Below are 21,289 nucleotides of genomic sequence, written 5' to 3' on the forward strand. Positions count from 1 at the left end.
GTTAAAAAAGGTCTAAACTATCCATCATAAATAGCTTGGCAGTGTCTAAAAAGGGAGTTTTTGTGTATTGCGCTCACATGCACTCAACATTTTATTATATATCCTTCCGCTTTGGAGAACAAAATTAATACAAACAAGATTCTATTTGTTGTAAAATGAATGAAGCCTCCGTGGTGGTCTCAATCGCTCCATAAACAGAGCTGACATAACCTGCAAGGTTAGCCTTGTTAGTGACCAAGCATTTAAAAATGCCAATCACGTATTTTGTTGATAATGAAAAGATATAGAAAAGGAGGCAAAGACAAATTTAACTACTTGCACATTACTACTGCTGATCTGGAGAAACCAACAATACAAAAATACATTATTGGCATTTTTAAATGCTTGGTCACTAACAGGCTATCATTGCGGTTTATGTCAGCACTGTTTACGGAACAATTGAGACCAGCACTGAGGCGAACATAACAAAATTGAGTACTCTTGATCAGCCGAACTATGCACTGAAGCACAGAATTATCGTAACAGACTGTTTACATTTTCAAGACTGTTTTTAAGTCGATTACCATTTCTTTACAAAGACCTCTCACAACAACGAGTATATTTATTGCGAGTTTAAATTTGTTGCCGTCAGCAGTCTGCTTTTTTTCGCTCTGCAAGCCCTCCGTGCAGCCATATCCAGAACTTACAGCGTTGGAGGACCACGCAGTTCTGAATTGCATACAGGCTGGCCTGCAGGCGCCCGGCCAGCCACGAGTTGCTGGTGTGCGATAAGCCAAGGACTCCCCAGCCGACCTGACCCCTCCCAGCCTGGGCAGCGCATAGCCAGTTGTGCGCCGCCCCATGGGAACTCCCGTCCATGGTCAGCAGTGGCATAGCTTGGATTTGATCCACCGATCTCCAAGCTATAGGGCAGAGTGCCTTCATCTGTTGCGCCACTCGGGAGCCCTCAGCTATACTGTTTATTGTGTGAACAATAAACATTTTATCTCCGCCGAGATAAAAAAATAATAATCCAGGTCCGCGATCAAAGAACTTTGAGAACCACTGCACTAGAGTGTAACCATTAACCTGTCCCCCTGCAAAACTCTCGGGGGGGGGGGGGGGGGGGTGCAGGTTAATGGTTCCACTCTGGTGTACCAAATGTACTTGGAGAACATGATTCTCAGACCTCTGTTAGTACACAGGGGTGCGTTACACATCGCCAAGATGACTGAAACAAAGGGTATTGAGTGAATCTAAAAAAGCAGATACATGCTTCAGTTACAGATATTGCTTAAGATATTGCACTCCCATACCAAGTGTCTAACTTGTTTTTAACGTATTGATTAGTTTAACCATGCTGCTCAGGTGTCAAGCAATCACAAGACCTGTAACACGGATTACACCTGAAAAGACAATCAGAAAGTCGTTCAGCAAGTTTACATGCATTTTAAATTCTGATTAGTATTCCACATCAAATTACCGAAGCTCTGTATTCAGCATACTACCAAAGTTGTACGTCAACTGGGGATTGCATATTCTATATCATTTGAACACATACTCTTATGTGGCTTAATGCAGTTATCTGCTGAGTTATCTGTGCATGCCCACTTTACCTGTTCACGGTCTCTCCCATCTTCCACACCCCTAGACTGGAAGGTACAGTAAGAGGATTGCACTGTTAAGTTCTCAGGTTCAAAGCAGTAACCATCCCACATGCTTTACTTTGAGGCTATGTGGCCTAATTAAGATAACCAAATTAGAATCAATTGTATTACTGCAGAACTAGGAACATTATCACTGGCCCCAATGGTATTATACTTTTGTACTGACTGGTCACATATTTTTGTACTGACTGGTCACATATTTGGTTCTTTCTTTTTCAAGTAACTATTTTCAAGTACATTAGATGTCTGCCACTTAATCAATTCCTTTGTTGCAGGTCACACACCCACGAGACTAAATCTGACCTACAATGATCCATAGAAACACAATAAGGGACGTGTGACAATACACGACTCCTGACAGTGTTTAATAGAGGGAAGGAGATGGGTTTTCCAAAGCCTTGTTTATCACCCAGAGTTCTGTGGCCAGCCACGGAATTAAAAAGGCTAAAATCCATCCAAAATCACTCAGTCATTTACCAGAACTGCAAAAGCCTGCCTCTCTGCCTCTCTCTCTTTCTTTCTCTCTCTCTCTCTCTCTCTCTCTCTCTCTGGGACTAAAAGCTCTCACCTCCAGCTCTAAATCCTGTGGCTCATCGTCTGAGAGCGGGATTACGACGATCTTGGTGATTTTATAGACTTCGTGGTTTCCGGGCAGCTTTCCCACCAGGGCTTTCTGACGGATTAGGATCAGGCCCAAAGGGAGGTCTGGGGAAGAAAGAAGATCCATTTGTCAGGTCAGGGAAATAAACATGAGTAAATTACCAAACTGCTACAGTAAACCAAACTATTATTTTAGTTGCTAGGAAACAACTTCATTAAAAAGTTGAAGACTCACTCAGACAACAATGAAAGGGAGTGGGATAAACCTCTGTGAGGAAGTCAATGAAAGGGAGTGGAATTATCTTTATGTGAAGAGGCTTCCAGTTCTCATCAATAATCCAGCAGGATTAACACAAAGCGCCCTTTAAGAAGGTGAACCGATAACCCAAGTATCACAGCAATGAGCCCTCAGATCAGTAAACAATCCAGGATCTAGAAGATTTCTACATACAGCTCAGCCCCATTGAGACCATGTTTAATAATAGCACATGACAACCAGCAGCCTAGGAAACAAAGAAACAAACAAGGTGCATATGTATAAATGTTTACATAGTCTATGTAAATCATACTAGGGATCTCAAGCACAATAGAAAGAAAGCAACGCTAATCTATGGGTAAGTAAGCTGGGCTTAGTTGAGTGGGGGACGGAGGGGGGTGATTCTGGGACGCCAGAATCACCGTCAAGCCCTCTTGAGGTGTCGTGGGCTAGTCGACGAAACACAGAGGACGGAAGGTGCCCACTTGAAGACCCCAGAGATGTACCCTACTTAGCTCAATCCAGACGGTTGTCATGCTGATGTGCTGGGGAGACCGCAACGTGGTTGATCCCCGGAGCCACCATCGCAGCCATTGTGTATGCTGATGTGCTGCGGAAGCAAAATAAGCTCTTCCCTGGAGCCAGCATTACACTTCAGCCATCAACAACGGGCCAAAGGATATCTACATCATCAGATGTAAAGCTACGTCTTAGTTGGTGCTTATCTTGGCGAGAGCCGATTTCAAATCAGCATGAAGTTTTAGCATCTACTCTCATGTAATGGAAATCATTTTTTAACAGTTGAGTATTCCGAGTAGTTAAGTCTGCAAATTAATCAGGGTAACTTAAATCAGTCTAAACAACATGGGGAGCTTGACTAGTTTTCCCACAATTAAATCATGGTAATTTACTCTGAGCTTGGCCGACACAGGAGAAAGTGCTTAACACCCATTTCAAATGGTCTCAGCCCTGATATGACTAACCAATCAGAAACTCTCTCTGGTCTCCCTTTGTTCCATTGTTTTAAGAATGCAAACTGCCACGATATCACCCACACCTATATCATTCATTCATCTATCTATTCATTCACACATACAGTGCATACATGGAATATGCCATGGGCCAGTGAGTACAGAAATCCAATATTTTCAGTTGTACTATGGCATATTAGATTTATACAATGTTACCAATCATTAAAGTGAGAGGCAGAGAGGACAGTTTAGTGAAACAGTAAATTACCCAGAATTAATTGAGAGGCTAGGTACAGTACTGTAGGAACTTGGGAGCGCATTGTGCGTGTGTGCGTGTGTGTGTGTGTGCGTGTGTGAGTGCGTGCGTGCGTGCGTGCATGCGTGCGTGCGTGTGCCTTTTATATTGCTTTGCCTGGAAGTTTTAAAATTTCTGATCTGCAAAACAGTGCAACACTATCAATTTACAAAGTAAAGTTCAGATTCAAACCTTGAAAATACACAGTAGTGGGGTGTCTTTAACACAAGTGGTCTTGCTGTCCGTATGTGGGGTTGAAATCAGCTTGTTTCTTACAGCACCCTAAACATTTTTTTGTATATAATACATTGTCAAATAAGAGCAATAGTTCGATAAATCATAGTAATGTGACATCATTTCAGTGTTGTTTATTCACCTGTATCTGACACAAAGAAATTGCAGATGCCTGTATCACACAAGTATCAGGGTCATCTGCTTCTTTTATGTAGAAAACTACATGGCTCAAATAGTAGGCAATAGAAAATGCTAGCTAAATAAAGATGGCCCCCCATGAGGAGCGTACAAAAAAAGGCCTTTGCTGAAACCCCACGTGGAAAAACAAGTAAAAGGGCAACAATTGTGTGCAGCTGAAGAGCAGGTACTGCAGCACACTGTGCAGCCAGCATTGGAGCAATGCGCTCCTTCTACACATGCCTTGGTGATTAAAACTCAGCTTTGATACTGCACTGCATTCAAATGCAAAAATGACCTATTTTAGTTGTGCTTTCTATTTTCCACCACTAAATATTAACCTTTATATTCATAGCCCTTTTTCTTTTCTTTTTTCCTCCCCAATTATTTTACCTCAGTTTACTAGAACATGCCCTTGGGTCAGCAATTCCGTGCTGTAGCAGCAGGAGAGCTGCATTACAGGTCAAAAAGGAGAGAGAAACACATAAGCAGAAATCAATGCATATAATCAGAGTGCACAGCAGGTGTCACTTCACTTTAGTACCACAGATATAACTTACCATTTTAACAACACTGTCTTGTTATCTATAGTATTATTTAGCTGAATTTAGTTTAGCTGAATTAACCGGTATATCATTTAGTGTGCTGGCACCATTACGCTAAAATAACTAAATGGAATGGACGTATTTTATGTCACCATTACCCTATAACTAAATGGAATGGATGCATTGTATGTTGTGTGACGTTTTCGAAGGTGAGCAGAAGAGTGTGAGACCAGGAGTGATACTTGGGGTGTCTGCAATGAAGGATGGCAAAAAATATATATATATATATATATATTATATATATATATAATAATAATAATTCATCTCGTAAGCATTGGTTCTGTTTAGCACCAACATTTAAAATTGTTAATCAGAGAGATATCCCCCAGCAGCCAGTGAGGACCGAGACCAGGGTCATGGTCAATTCCTGCTTTTGATTTCCAATTCCTTTTCACAATCAATCCCAAATCCCAATCCCAATCCCCATTCCCTTTCAATCAATTCCAAATCCCAATCCCAATCCCCATTCCCTTTCAATCAATTCCAAATCCCAATCCCAATCCCCATTCCCTTTCAATCAATCCCAAATCCCAATCCCCATTCCCTTTCAATCAATCCCAAATCCCAATCCCCATTCCCCATTCCCTTTCAATCAATTCCAAATCCCAATCCCAATCCCCATTCCCTTTCAATCAATCCCAAATCCCAATCCCAATCCCCATTCCCTTTCAATCAATTCCAAATCCCAATCCCAATCCCCATTCCCTTTCAATCAATTCCAAATCCCAATCCCAATCCCCATTCCCTTTCAATCAATTCCAATTCCAAATCCCAATCCCCATTCCCTTTCAATCAATTCCAAATCCCAATCCCAATCCCAATCCCCATTCCCTTTCAATCAATCCCAAATCCCAATCCCAATCCCCGTTCCCTTTCAATCAATCCCAAATCCCAATCCCAATCCCCATTCCCTTTCAATCAATCCCAAATCCCAGTCCCCATTCCCCATTCCCTTTCAATCAATCCCAAATCCCAATCCCAATCCCCATTCCCTTTCAATCAATTCCAATTCCAAATCCCAATCCCCATTCCCTTTCAATCAATTCCAAATCCCAATCCCAATCCCCATTCCCTTTCAATCAATCCCAAATCCCAATCCCAATCCCCATTCCCTTTCAATCAATTCCAAATCCCAATCCCAATCCCCATCCCCATTCCCTTTCAATCAATTCCAAATCCCAATCCCAATCCCCATTCCCTTTCAATCAATTCCAAAGCATTACTGATCAAAATTGCAATCAGCAGTATTCTGTTACAATGAGCTTCTCACAGTGGCAACAAATTACTTCAATTGAAGTCACTGTTAGTCAATTAAATTGCTTTCAAATTAAAAGCAGCTGAACACTCATAACCATTATTATGTGTCTAAAATACCAATGCCAATTCCTTTAAAGAACTGATTTGAATGAATTGGCCCCGACTCTGACGAGACGCGCTTGGTGCTGTTGGCACAGATGTTCCCAACGCTGCCAGCCCAGCCACTGCTGACACTATCCTTTAAGAAAGCTGAAGAGCTTCAATTAAGAAGGAAATGCTGCGGTGACAGCAATCCCAATGATTATAAATCTCAAAGAGCTTGCACTAACAAAGTCTGAAAAAAATGAAAACCTGACGCCAGGTCCTACTTGAATATTACAGGAGAATTATTTTGGAGCACAGTTTAACAATCTACACAGTACAATGAAAGGCTTTGGTCATTAAAATGATCGTATAGGCCAACATTTGCAAACAATCACCAGGCTGCAATCCCACAAAGTTTACACTGTATAACACCTGGTCCTGATTTTGGTGGAAGATAAGAAAATGGTTTTAAGGATCCAACTACCAAAGCCAGTTTTACACTAAATAGAATTCCTTGGTGCAGTTTAGTACACTGCTCCCAAAACCAAGCCTTGAGAATGAATGCAGACCTTGTATACAGTTCAGTTTATGTACATTCTCTCATGGCAGTTTTAGTTGACACAAGTTACCTGCCTGCCACAATGTTCCTCTGTGGGTAATGCTGTATACCCTGTATTTAGATGTGTCTTTCTTACTGCCCTGCATCTTGCACACTGTTCCTCTGTGGGTAATACTGTATTTTTGCAGTGTTCCCACGGTTACTGTATACTAGGCATTAACCAGTTTACTCTGGTTTTCCATGTTTGTTAATATGCTTTACCATACCTCACTGGTCTTTACAGAACTTACCATTGCTTTCCTATGTTTTCGCTGTGCATTATTACACTTTGCTATGCTTTTACTCTGGGACACCTTCATAACGGTTATTTTCACATCTCAGTGCAGCAGAGACCTGGAAGACAGCATCTCAGTATTGAAACAGTTCAATAAGCAGAACAATAAGTTCTGTTTTCTGGTAAAGTAGAATGCACAGAAGGCTGCTGTAAATGAGTGTGCTATTAAGGACATTTCATACTGAAACAGCCTTGTCACAGATTTGAGTTGTGCTGTATTACACTCAGGGTGAAATTCTTCTGCCCCGGCCTGCCAGTGCCTGTGAAGCAAACAACTTTGATTTAAGGGGAGCGAAAGCTTCCACTCATGAATATGTAGTTTTAATGAAGGGTCCTCTGACCCTGCCAGCGAGTCAGACAGTCTGCTCTCTGATGAATGGCTCGAAGCCCTGCTCGTGATGTTAAATCCATTCCCTGCTGTTACAGCCACTCAAGGGGTTACCGTAAAGTTTCCCCACAGTAAAAGCATAGCAAAATGTAATACAGCATAGTGAAAAAATGGTAAAGCACAGAGGTATGGTAAAGCATATTAAAAGAAGATGACAAACCAGTATAAACTATGGTAATTTTTTGGGGAAAGCATTGTACAGTAAAAACTGCAATAATACTGTGATCAACTTTTATAAGCGCCGTTCGGTCTCTGGAGATATTCCTCAGAGAAATCGGCAGTGTCACTGGGAGATCAGCAAAGTAAAGATCAAAACAAGGACTCCCATGAAATAAAACACTCATCAGTCACCAAGGACAAGGACTACAGTATGGTACAGCCAGACTGTGGAATGTCACAGAGGCTGCCAAATCGGACACAAAGCTGCAGTTTAGAATTTAGGAACTGGATGCATTTCAGTAAACAGGACTCACAATGTGTTCACCGGAACTGGTGTTCCTTCTTATTATAAAGAACTTCAGATGGGAATTTTGCCTACACCAGTGATGGCCAAAAATGATAACACTTTGGAAGTTGCTTGACCTTTAAATGGATCAACCACTGGAGAAATGAACTTGTCTATGGACCCTTTCTTCCGTTTCCCTGTGCGTATCGAATCGGAAATACAGCAGGCCCACTCTTTAAATGTCATTTATAAAATGGGTATTTTAAATACTCCTGATTGGTCAAAACAGATCACATGGGGGTGTTGATATTACAGTATATCACCATGGGTCGGCACTTTTCAAAAAGTGGCAAATCACTAGTCGATATCCATGTGCCATCCAGACCTATTGGAATTTATCACAATAAACATGACTGACGAGATTTACGTAACTGTTGACCTTTTTCAGAAACCAAAGTGTGACATATTGAATGAGTCTGAATCGGACAATGATTCATTAAAGTAGAGAAAAAAAGCAAAAGTAAGTATTCAAATCAATTCAAAACTCACCATTCTGATCACTCTCAGCTCCTTCTCCCTGAACTACAGCATTTCCCTATCCCATTCTGAAAATAGTTTAAAAAAAGATTTGGTTCGCTCTTAAAAGAGACTTTGGTGGTTAAATGGATGTGTTGTTGCTGCTGCTTCTCTATGTAACATTATACTTGTATTGCAAGTATAATGAATCAAATGAAGAACAACTGCACTTTCAATGGCAATGTTCAATTAAACATCTATAAAATAGATTTTTTTTTTTTTTTTTTTTTTTTTAATTAATGCATTTTTGGTTTCATTAAAAAAAAGTTCTACAGAACTTTTTCTTAGCTCAGTTTTCACACTGGTGATATTGGAGTATATCACACACCCTGTCGTGCCTTACTGCTTACTTATCCTACAGTACTTTGCATCCACTTGTTAAAGTGATGCTATTAAAAGATGGTGCTCACATTAAAAAATTGAGACAAAGTAGGAAAAATGACCCTGAAATTAGCAAAACTGCAACAAAGCACCTCCTAGTTTCAATACGTTTACTCCATAATTCATAATAATTTGTTTATGTAATTGTCTTGGTTATTCTAATTATACAGTAGATGTGTTCATTTTGTAAAGTGTTTATTCTCTTTTAAATGCAAATTCGTACTGCTGATCAAAGAGGGTTTTCATTGAGGTATGGTGATTGATAATTTTGCAACTTCTTATTTCCCATCTTAGCTTTTAAAATGTATTTATTGACCTTTCTACTCTTCTACCCTTTGTGCCAGTTTGTTTAATCAATTTGAACTGTTGTGTTTGCAATAATTTCATTCTTGTTAGCTTTTGCAATCTCAGAATGATACCGTTGATAAATATACTCTGCTTCTGCATCCATCCCCTCAGTTAAGCAGTTGCTGCACTAGTCAGCATTTTAAGGGACTTAGGGAACTACTGCAAATTCTGATTAGAAAATGAAACAGAGATTCCCTTTAAATAGATAGGGAACTGAGAAATGAAAAGGCAAAAGTTAGTGTCTCACTGGAAATTACCAATTATTAGATAGGATTGATTTAATAAAACAAATAGAGTTTCAATCAGTTATTAATAAGGATGTAAAGGGGAGCATACAGTAAAGTCCCCACAGCTGTAGAACAGTTCTGTGCCAAAATGAATGAACCGCAGGCTTGATTTAATAAATATGATGGAATCATCGCAATGAACATATCATCTACTGGTTTCTGCCTATATTTTATTTGCCATGCTTACTGAACAATTCCAGCAAAAAAGTATTCTGATAAGAATCTGCGAGGCAGAGGTGGGGACATATATTAACATTGCGCTGTGCACTGCAGCCCTAGTTGAAGCACTGTGCTCTGCAGCCCATGCAACACCACTATGCTTCTCCACCAGCAGCCTTGAGGAGTCTTTTCAGAATCATATAATGTGCATGTTAAATAATGATCGAAGATGAACAGCAACAGAGAATGATAGAGATGCTTGCTGCTTGCTCTCTGTGTAATATATTCTCATTTCCTGATTGGACCTCGAGTCCTCAAAGCTGCCTATCAGAGCCCCCAGAGGGATTATCACATGCTCTATGGAACCTGCCAGCAGCTAGGAGGAGGCAGGGATGAAAGAGAATCCATCACCCAGACTGTAAGGCTGCTCACATTGCCTTTACTCACCCAACCCTCATACTGTTTCCTTCAGCAGTAGTTTATCTCCTGGACCTCTCACTGCCTCTTAGGAGAGGCTTGCCTTGGGGGATTGGATACCTTACAGCTACTCAATACACACACTAACATAACATGTACTGGAATCTAAGTGTTCTGTTCAGCCCTCCAATTGGTTGAGAATCGTGAATGGCGTGGTTCACCCGATCAATACAAATTGCTTGCACGTACTGTACAGTAGCTAGCATCCTACAGCCAATTACATGAACAGTTACCACATTGTAAACACAAGCAGACAGGCACACTACCAACTTTAAATGGTTATTTTTTTCTTAAATTTAAAATTGAAAGCTTTGAACACAACAATATATAAATTAAAGCTGGAGCAAATACTATATTCAAACAACAATTGTTTGAAATGTATTCGTTGGCGAAAATGACCATGTTCGTATTCGTTCATATAACAAAATATAAAAGTAGAGCAAACTTTTCTCTCGTGCAAAGGCTTAGTATATTTATATTGTATCTGGCCATCAATTTGAACTGGGTTGACACACCTCCAGTTTGAAAAACCTGTAAAAGAGAAGTGAAAAGGAGAACATCCACCACAAAATACATTTGCAGCTGCTTTTAGACACACCAATAAGCATATTAGTCCACCGTTTGTGTTAATGTGTGAAATTGAGTTCAGAGTTATGTTCTGGTTCTTTCTTTCTATGAAGCCTCCTCCATCTCCCGTCACTGAAGCCCTTTCTTACATGACAGAGGCAGAGTCCTTGGATCCCAGGGGGGTTGCAGTGGGGAGTGGAGTCCTCAGGACTGCACAATGGCACAGAATTCTAATGACCAGCCCAGTGGAACACATGACCTTTCATTTACTGCTTAAAATTCCTCAGAGAAGGGACAGACAGTAACCCTCAGATTCGGCAGCATGTTAACTGGTCACGGCTCTGTATCAACAGACAACATTTAAAAAAACTGGGCTTGCCTGATCTTTAAAAATATGCTTCCAAAACAATCGCTGTTTGACCCATTCTGCACAGATGAGTTCAAATCCTTTATCTGTGTTTGTGTGACATTTGACTGATTTGGCAGTTCCTGCCTCAGCATTTGCTTGTTAACAAAGCAAGTCACCAATAGGCCGATTCAATCCAAAGCCCCTCCTGGAGGGGAGGATTTGTTTATTGTGTTTTAATACGGGATTCTGATTGGCTGCCTCATGTGTTCGTTGAAATGAAAGCATAATGTGCAGTTTATTTTTGTATTGTTTTTTTACGTGTTCTCTTTAGTCTAGATATGTCAGTCTGGTCTTATGTAAGTTTGCAAGCCCTCCTCCTATCTTTTCAGTACAAAAGAGAACTATGGTGTAAAATATTTGAATTTGAAATGATGAAGCAAAATATAAATGTTAAATAACAAAAACAAATTCAACAGCTTTTGAAACAAATTGTTTTAAACTATTTTCTTCTTAATTAAAAATAAGTCTGCTAAGTGAAAGGAATGAGGAACTTTTTTTCAATTTTTCTCCATAACTACGTGTATGTGTATCACTTTGAGTGAACAGTGGCACACGAATGATGATGATGTTTTGTGTGGTTTGACTGGTGAACATGGGTAGTACTTTAAAACAAATTAAATATTAATCATTTTGGGGTTTTCTGTACAGACAGAATCAGTTATTTTGCTCAATACAACAGCTCAGTTTCAGTACAAAAAGCACTGTGAAACTAGAATTCAAAGATTTTACAACAATTATGTGCAAAAAGATGTTTTACTATATGTGCCACTAATGGATAAGTACTGTACCATGGCCGTTTCAGTGTTCTTCTGCAGCTTACCTTCTGTAGCTCAACATATTTGTTGCAGTTAGCAGAAACTGGTTATTAGCAAGTGCACAAATATTATGAAACCAAGATAAATATCTTGACCCATTAGGAAACAATGCATTTACTTTAGAAATCTTTCTATCTTTTTCCGTTTTCATCATCAATGTCGTTGTAAAGTGTTGAAAGCAGCTCTGTTGGTGCTCTCCAGCGAGTCCAGCCTGGCTCTTTGAAACATTTCTGCAGTAATTGGGTCCTTGGAGCCCGTTTTACAGGAACTCACCGCTTGGTTTTGCTCTAGTCAATTTCCCAGGCCTGTAATCCTTCCTGAGTGGAGCAGGTTTGAATACTGGCAGCAGGGATTTAAAGATGAGAACGAACGGAAATCTGTATCAAGGGACACGCCAGTACGGCTTGGTTACTTTATTAAGGTGTTCTGTGTTCTTAAATAAACTGTGCATGTTCATTTTCATTAATTACTAGCACTTCTGTAATCTCAAAGCAGGTTCAAATGTAATTTTAATTGGTTTTATATATTTAAATGTATTATTTTGTTTGTTTTTTTCCCTCTAAATTTGCCTTTACCTGTCTTTCTGCGTTGAGCTTGTCTGGAGAATCCCAAGGACTGAACAGCCTTCCTTATTCTATTCAAATCTTGTGACAACATGACCTTTCAACTCTGCCAGCCCCACTTACTCTCTCAGTCTATATATCTGCAGTCAAAAAGTCACATTGTTACATGAATCCTGTTCAATCCGGACACTTAGGATTCTCCAGGCAAGCAGAGTACTGGAGGAACAGAACCCAGAACCACTCAGATTGATTGTGTAACAGGGCGGAGGAACAGAACCCAGAACCATTCAGACTGACTGTGTAACAGGGCAGAGGAACAGAACCCAGAACTCAGAATGATTGTCTAACAGGGCGGACTAACAGAACCCAGAACCACTCAGACTGATTGTGTAGCACGGCAAAGGAAGAGAACCCAGAACTCTGAATGATTTTCTAATAGGGCGGAGGAACAGAACCCAGAACCACTCAGACTGATTGTGTAACAGGGCAGAGGCTGGGCGCAAACCAGCAACCAGACACCTTAACCACTATGCCAAAGAGCCAGGTTCATCTACAGCTATGCAAGAGAGAGAGTGTCCCAATCTGACAGCTCAAGTCTGTGCACATCCCGAGGCCTCTGGAGTACTGTACCATCACCTGTTAGTCTAGACCTAATATACTGTATCTATACACAAACGAACAAGGGAATCAAAAGGTCAGCATTTGACTTTCAATTTCAATAGCCATAGTTCTATTACAGTAGGTTAAACTGTGTAACTTATTCTAAAGTAAAAAGTACAGCAGATCTCCATGACCTATATTAACTGTATATTTCACATGCAGTCCTTCATATAACTGTCAATAGCTTACTATAGCTTACTGTAAGATAGCCGATAGCAAGTCAGACAGACAGACTCCATGCCCCAGATTATAAATCTCACTCAAAAGCTGAAGAAGATCCCTCAAAGCCAGTCTATTGCAAGTGCACAAGCGTTTCTCTAGAAATATGCAGAACTCTAACATCTAAAACAAATACCCCTCCAGTACCCCTCCAGTGTGTATACCCCGGCAGGGAAAACAAACAAACAGTCTTAATTAAATACACCAAGAGTTTCTGAACTATAAAGGGTGTGGTTGTGGATACTATATGCACAGGCAGTGGAGCAAAAGAATTGGAGTCAAATCTACTCTCAGTCAAGAGGCCTTTTAACTCTATATCCCTAGATGAAATGAACATGTAAATTTAATGAAAACATTTTATTTGGAGCAGATGACACAACAGCACAAAGATTACAGCAGTAATGTGACCTGTTTTGGCGAGGCACTAAAGCCCTAACCTATTTAAAACACTGGAAAAAAATGTCTACAATCTGCTGCAGATGTCATTATGCCCCCTTTACACAGAAACAGCATTGCTTTGAAACTGTGATTTACCCCACACTTTTTTTTTTTTAAATCCAATTATTACATTTTTGTTTTAGACTCCAGTAGTTGTGCTCCAGTATTTTTTACAAACTTGCCTTTTATCTTAGTTTTTCAAATTTTACGATTAAAACCACATTTTCTTAATTTCTGTTTCATTACATTTTGTATTATGTTTTTAATTTAATGTTGGTTTTTTTTGTGAAGCGCTTTGGGATCCTTCTGATGAAAGGTGCTACAGAAATGGGAATCACTGTTGCTGTTATTGTTACAGTTGCTTCAATATTAAAATGTATCTAGTTATTATTTTCATTAGCCTTAATAAAATCAATTCCAAGGAATGAAGGCCAAAATGAAATATAAAAATAGAATAATGTCGTGTGAACAGGACAGAAGCCAGATCATAATGGATTTCCAATTCCACAATGACTTCTTTTCTGAAAACAAAAAAAAGTGGTCTAAAAATTGTTAATGCTGTGTCACCCAAAATAATGTCCAACCATGTTAGTCAGCTTTTCTCAGGGTTCTCAAAATATCTGTGCTTCTCAATTGTTTGACGTCAATTAACACGGTTTGCCTCCAATAAAAGAGCACATTTTTATACATTTCTAGTAGAGATTCAACAATTAAAGAAAAGGGCTTGTAACCAGGAGGCCCCCGGTTCAAATCCCACCTAAGCCACTGACTCATTGTGTGACCCTGAGCAAGTCACATAACCTCCTTGTGCTCCGTCTTTCGGGTGAGACGTAATTGTAAGTGACTCTGCAGCTGATGCATAGTTCACACACCCTAGTCTCTGTAGGTCGCCTTGGATAAAGGCGTCTGCTAAATAAACAAATAATAATAATAATAATAATAATAATAATAATAATAGATTATTGAATCGCCATAGTTTTTATTTTGTGAGCCTGAATTAAACATTCATTGAACAATTGAAAACACCCTGCTTCCCTTATTTTGAGCTTCACCTGGCCAGCTACCCAGTGACACCTGCATTCTTGTATGCTATTAGACTAAAGCTCTTTTATTTAAATTTTTGTATTTGTTTCCTCATTGGAGATCTCATTTTTTTAAAAATGGGATGTCCTCTTGCTTTTTAATAATATAATAAATAGTCATAATCTTTATCAGTGCACATGTTTTACTATGTATAAGAACATGCAGATGGTTTCATGCACATGTGTTTTAAAGCTTTTGTGAAGTCTACGCATTTCATTTTGCTTCTTGCTTTTTAATAATAAAGGGTTCTCAATGCATCCATTAGTGTTGAGTCACTTCCTGATATTCAATTTCAACCCCCCTCTACAGGAGAATCACATAACCTTAACATTTTGTACTGCATTATATAAAATGATTTCAGTGCAGTGACTAATCAGAATGTTTAGGCCATGTGTTTCAGGTACTATATCATCACTGCCTCCTGGGCTCCAGCTGTGCTCACTTGCCCTCCTCCCTTCTGATTGGAGAATTGAAGAAAAGGGGCCGGTTCAGTCCTTAATATTCTCTGCCTCCCCAACACAGCAAGCAAGAGATGATGATGTCATAACGAACTGCAGGCTGTGCTGGAATGTTGGTCAAGATAAATGAAGCATAGTACAGGTACATGTCTAGGAAAGTTATTCTGGGTTGACAGGTTGGAAAAGAAAGCACTGGTGTGTTTAGCCTCTCTTCCTGATCCTATTGTGCACACATCGCCTCAGCAGGGTCAGTATCCTTGTTCTCAACACTTGGGAGTTTTCATGATTCAGAATGGTGGCTTTGCTTCTCCAGCTACCAAGTGGATCGCCACTCTTTATAAGTTTATATATATATATATATATATATATATATATATATATATATATATATATATATATATATACACACACACACATACACACACACACACACATACATATATATATACATATACACACACACACACACACACACACACACACACACACACACCACCATATCTTGCATCCCAAATCATGCGGTCTGTGTGCAAAGGACTCATCTGTCCTGACGAGTTTCACAATAGCCCACCCTGATTTAACCACAGGAAGACATTCAGAGTCTGGAGCGCCAGCCATAAACCCCTCACTGCCCTGCAGCTACCTGTCTAACTACAGAGTAAAAGGTCTTCTTTTCCATGTACTCAATGGTCGCCCCCGGTCACTCTTTAAGAGGGACTGTCCCTTATTGAAAATGTCATTATAAAAATCACATACAAGAAATCAAACAAATCACTGTTGTCCATATTCCAGGACTTCTTATCCTCTGTACAGATGTCATCCCCTACATACTGTAAACCTCAGCGCACAATTTTAAAAGTTAAACAACAACAACGCGGCATGTTTCTCAAATTTTATTTTAGTGTGCCCAATTATTTTATGAACAATTTTCTCCACAATTTAAAATGTCCAACAGCTCACGAGAACTGAAGGTCAGTTGGCATTTTCTGATTTCCAAGCCAATTGCTTTTTTAAACCTAGAAACGGTGAAAGGACTATACGGGTCGCTGTATTGCAAAAAGGAGAAACAGTCCCTGCTGGTTTTGCCTCCCTAAAACATGGGAACACAACAGCCTATGTAACACTCACTCCAGAATCTCCAGCAAAGACCGGCAACTTCCAGGACGTGAACCTGCATTGCCCTGCTTTAAAGTACTTTATGTAGGGGCTCCCGAGTGGCGCATCCAGTAAAGACGCTTAGCGTGGAGTGCAGGATGCACCCTATGAACCGGGATACAAATAACAATTGGGCATTCCAAATTGGGGAGAAAACCATTGGCGACGACTAAATTTAAAAGAAAAAAAAAAAAAAAAAAAAAAAAGTATTGTATGTTTAGTAGTAGCTCATGTATAAGTTGTCTGTTATTAGAAGAGACATCATTTGCACAGTTTTAGCAGCCAGAAATAATTAGCTTCGTTTGGCACTTCTCTTGTCTTAACTGCATGGGATGGCATGTTTTATAAGGTGAGAGTGACCAGCACAAAAAAAAAAAGGTTGTACCAATAATCATTCAAACATTATCCATACCGTTTCAAAATCTAGTTTTTTTCTGTTATGCAAAAATAAATGTTCTCTCTGAAGCCGCAATGCATGAATAAACCTTAATGAGTTCTGCAAATGAAATGTCTTTTAAAACACAAAAAGCGTCCCAAGACCCTGATTTCAATCACCTCAGTAAACAAGCTGTCTCTCCGAGTGACAGGCCCTCTCAAGAGTAAGTAAAAACAGACACACTTATTTACTGCACCGACTCAAGCCTGTCACAGAGTCTTCCTACTGTTTATACACATATTGGAGATTTTTCTTTTTTCAATCCAGTGTTTCACTCAGGAGCATGGGGTGCCCAAAACTCTGCTAAAGGCCCTAGGCGGTGATGATTAAGTGCGGGGTCCAGAACATCAAATGAATGCTACAGTAGCAACCATGTCTTAAAGTTCGTAGATAGACGCATCATGTAATCATATGCACCGACATATACTAACGTTAAGATAAGGTAAATCATATTAATGATATTAAAATGTTAATGAATACTTATTTCAGTGTATTTGTTTGACTATCATTTTATATAAATTCACAACTTCAAAACTTCACCATTCCAGTCTACTTCAAACACACACGTATTCACTTTTTTTACTAAAATGACTATACCTCAATAAGCCTATTGAAAAACACTGAATAACCGACTATAAGTGGGTTCTGATAGGTCGGCTGCGAGAATAACCAGGCAGAAATAATAATAACAAAGCAATCCCTCTTTGACACTCTGTGTGCAATGCCACTTTGCCCCCCCACCTCAATTCGTTTTTAGTGTTTTGTGTTACAGTAAATATTAACAAAATGTCCCCCCCCCCCCCCCATATCTAATCCGACTCATATTTGTAATATTTTGTAAAAAGGAAATTCTGCCACATCTCTCTCTTCCATGGCAAGACTCCTAGCAGCATGTATATTATCTTATTTTTTTCTTAGAAGAAAAATAATTAATAAACAAGCATGTACTTAAAATTAGGGTATTTTAGATGTGGGTAGATGTAGTTTAATTGTCATTATATTATTATTATGTTCCATTCAGAAATATTTTACTGGGTAAAAAAAAATAAATCAAATTAACAAAATGATGAATGGTATTGGAAACAATTGTGCTGTATATTTACATAACCTCTTAACACTATAATTGCTATATTAAGAAGCATAAGACTGTAGACCTGAGTAGCCCAAACGTTCAACATAATAACGAAAAAATAGCTTGTGAATTCAGCTACATTGAATTTTATTAATGGATTAGATTTACATTAGCTACAACATCCGTCATTATACACATCTAACTAGAGTATTTTTTAATCAACAAAATACCTTTATAAAACTAGCAAAGCTTAACTTTTGAGGCTGTGTGGTACAGCGATGAAAGAAAAGGACTTGTAACCAGAAGGTACCCGGTTCAAATCCCGGCTCGCTCGCTGACTCACTGTGTGATCCTGAGCAAGTCACTTAACCTCCTTGTGTTCCATCTTTCGGGTGAGACGTAGTTGAAAGTGACTCTGCAGCTGATGCATAGTTCACACACCCTAGCCTCTGTAAGTCACCTTGGATAAAGGCGTCTGCTAAATAAACAAATACAGTAATAAATGAAGAGGCTTGCGAACACGAAACATTAATTTACAATGTATTCTTATCAGTTATGTGGATGAGTGTGGGAGGGTCATGCGAGTAGACATAATGAGAAACTATTGTCACCAACGGTTGCTAAGGAATAAAAATCATTTAAATAAATCTTAAACATGTCTACTGGCTTCATATTTTAATGTTGCTGGTGCTATATGAGTTACCCTAGCGCTAGAATCTAGCACCACAGCGCCACATTTGCACCCCTGAGCGTTTTGAGCGCATGTAATAAACACATTCAAATCGGCACGTTAAATCTCACGGCAGTCCGGTTGAGCGCGGGGCCCCCTAAACAGTGGGGGACCTGGCGGCCGCCTCGCTCGCCTTGCCTTAGGCTGGCCCTGAATGCACCTGTCATTACACGACACGTACTATACAGTAACACTGTGCGGTCCAGCGGTTAAAGAAAAGGGCTTGTAACCAGAAGGTCCCCGGTTCAAATCCCACCTCAGCCACTGACTCATTGTGTGACCCTGAGCAAGTCACTTAACCTCCTTGTGCTCCGTCTTTCGGGTGAGACGTAGTTGTAAGTGACTCTGCAGCTGATGCATAGTTCACACACCCTAGTCTCTGTAAGTCGCCTTGGATAAAGGCGTCTGCTAAATAAACAAATAATAATACAAATAATAATAACACAGTACCTGAAAACACAATCTGTGCCTTCTAGATGTGACATCAATTCTGCACAGTATGTTCAGTAGGATAAATACAAGGATGAAGCTGTGTTTATTCACTTGCAGACTACACATAGAGCTTTCCTATTTGTTTGACTAGCATTTACTGAGTAGACATACAGTACTGCATGCAATGCATGGGGCTGATACAACACATACAGGGTCCTAACCGGCTTCCTAATACTACTGAAATGGTATTTCCAGCAGGGAGACAGTGCTCACACACATCCACCATACTCTGTGTGACGTCACAAGTACTGCGTGAGAGTGAGAGATGGAACATGGCAGAGAGAAAAAAGGGAGACACAGCCATATTGGAGTGGCTAAGCTTAGAGATGCCAGTAAAGCAAAAGCGCATTTTAAGTATGAAGTATAGAGGTTCATTACACTGTCCTGACAATAACCATTCGTAGCACAGACACGACACTGAATACACCTGTACTTACTATAAACGATCACGCCGAAATCCGATCTGTTATTCTGTCAAAGTTTTGGAGATAAGAAAAATCCAACTGAAGTGTGTAAGGGTATACTGCTTTCCATGGTGGGGAGCTACACAGCAATATCTACAGCCTCGGCCCTGGTGCTTAGAGAGGCGCAGAAAAGACGCATCTAATTTCTTTATCACGCCAGACAGACACCATCTCTTGATCGTAAGCTGCCAGATCAAACAGTAGGTCGTCCTTGGAAGAAAAGAACCAGACCTGTCCTATACATATAAATGTCCTGGATAAAAAAAAAAAAGGCAAGCAGCTGGCTGTTGCATTAAATTAATTTATGTAATCTAAACTATCGCTTGTATCGCATTCCCTTTACATCAATTCCAACACATCACTGATTGCAATCAGCAGGATTCTGTTAAATAGAGCTCCTCACAGTGGCAACACATTACTTCAATTTAAGTCACTGTTCGTCAATTGCATTGGCATCAAATGAAAGCAGTTGAACAACCACAACAACTATCATGTCTTTAAAATATAAATTCCAATTCCTTCTAAGGTGCTTTATGACAATGGGGTTTTGCAAGGGTAAAACCAGGACTTCCACAATGACTTCTAGTAGAAATGCATAGCTTTTTAATCCAATTGTAATTTTCAAACAGTTTGTAAATCTCTAATTTATATGTGCAGTAATGCATACACATAACGGTACACTGCATAGAAATGAAACCTCCAGATTCTGATATTTGTGATACACTGGGGGCTATTTATCAGATCTAAATACCACCACTGTTTGAATATTAAAATAGGACCAAAAATACACTAAGAGAGAAACACACACTGGCAGATATGTTGGTTTTCCTTCTTTTAATGGTTCAAACAATGGCAGTATTTAGATCCAGCACTGTTTCAATCAACTGAACAGACCCCAATAACTAAAGAATGTCCTTACCAAGTTCCACTCTAATAGAATTCAGTTCTCTAGACTGTGTGAAATGTACAGACAGAACAGGCGCCTCCATAACTCCACAGATTCTGATAACTAAAGAAAGCCCTTTTACAATTGGATTAGCGATTCTTCAGCTATATATAGAAATGTCTGCCAAACTAACATACATACAGACCCTTCCATATATTTGGATAATAAAATATCCTTTGAGTAACTAAAGAATGCCCTTACCAAGATTCATCATAACTGAATTGGGGATCTCTAGAGTAAAAAAGGTCCAGTCTCATTTATAGTAACTTAATTTAGGAAAGTATTTGAGTAGTCCTGAAAGAAAAGAAATGACCACACTAATGAGATTGCCCAAATCTCACTACGAATTGTATCATATCTCACTTATTTGTTTGCTCTGACCGCATGACTGTGATATATGTACAAACTTAGATACTTGTACACTCAACCCCAGGGATATGCTTCCTGGCAGGGGAAATTTAAAAACCGGAAGATAATGTAAGAGACCCCATTAAGTGTCTTACCAGTGTGAAGCTGGATCTTGCCAAGGAGTCCTTCCACCAGCCCCAGGCAGATGGGGTTCCAGGCCAGCAGCAGGTCTGTGGCTGCAAGGAAACAGAAAGGACAGCATTACAATACTGGGGCGGGCTGGCTAGGATGAGAGCTGGGGCCAGTCTAACAAACACAAAGCACTGCTTGAATCGAGAGGCCAAAATGACCATGC

General features: G+C 39.6%; 1 protein-coding gene across 2 annotated transcripts in view; it reads right to left on the reverse strand.

The window, feature by feature from the left end:
- inpp5f (inositol polyphosphate-5-phosphatase F) overlaps window positions 1-21,289 on the reverse strand; it is a 105,598-nt gene that overhangs the window by 34,076 nt on the left and 50,233 nt on the right. Inside the window, exons 2-3 of one of the 2 annotated variants that reach the window (XM_034031411.3) lie at window positions 21,090-21,170; window positions 2,215-2,351 (exon numbers count right to left, since the gene is read on the reverse strand). In XM_034031411.3, coding sequence (XP_033887302.2) covers window positions 2,215-2,351; window positions 21,090-21,170 — 218 coding nt within the window. Of the gene's footprint in view, window positions 1-1,595; window positions 1,713-2,214; window positions 2,352-21,089; window positions 21,171-21,289 lie in introns of those variants that run through there. The other variant, XM_059035704.1, reaches the window with a different exon arrangement.

Source organism: Acipenser ruthenus, chromosome 13, assembly GCF_902713425.1.
Source record: "Acipenser ruthenus chromosome 13, fAciRut3.2 maternal haplotype, whole genome shotgun sequence".
NCBI lineage: Eukaryota > Metazoa > Chordata > Actinopteri > Acipenseriformes > Acipenseridae > Acipenser > Acipenser ruthenus.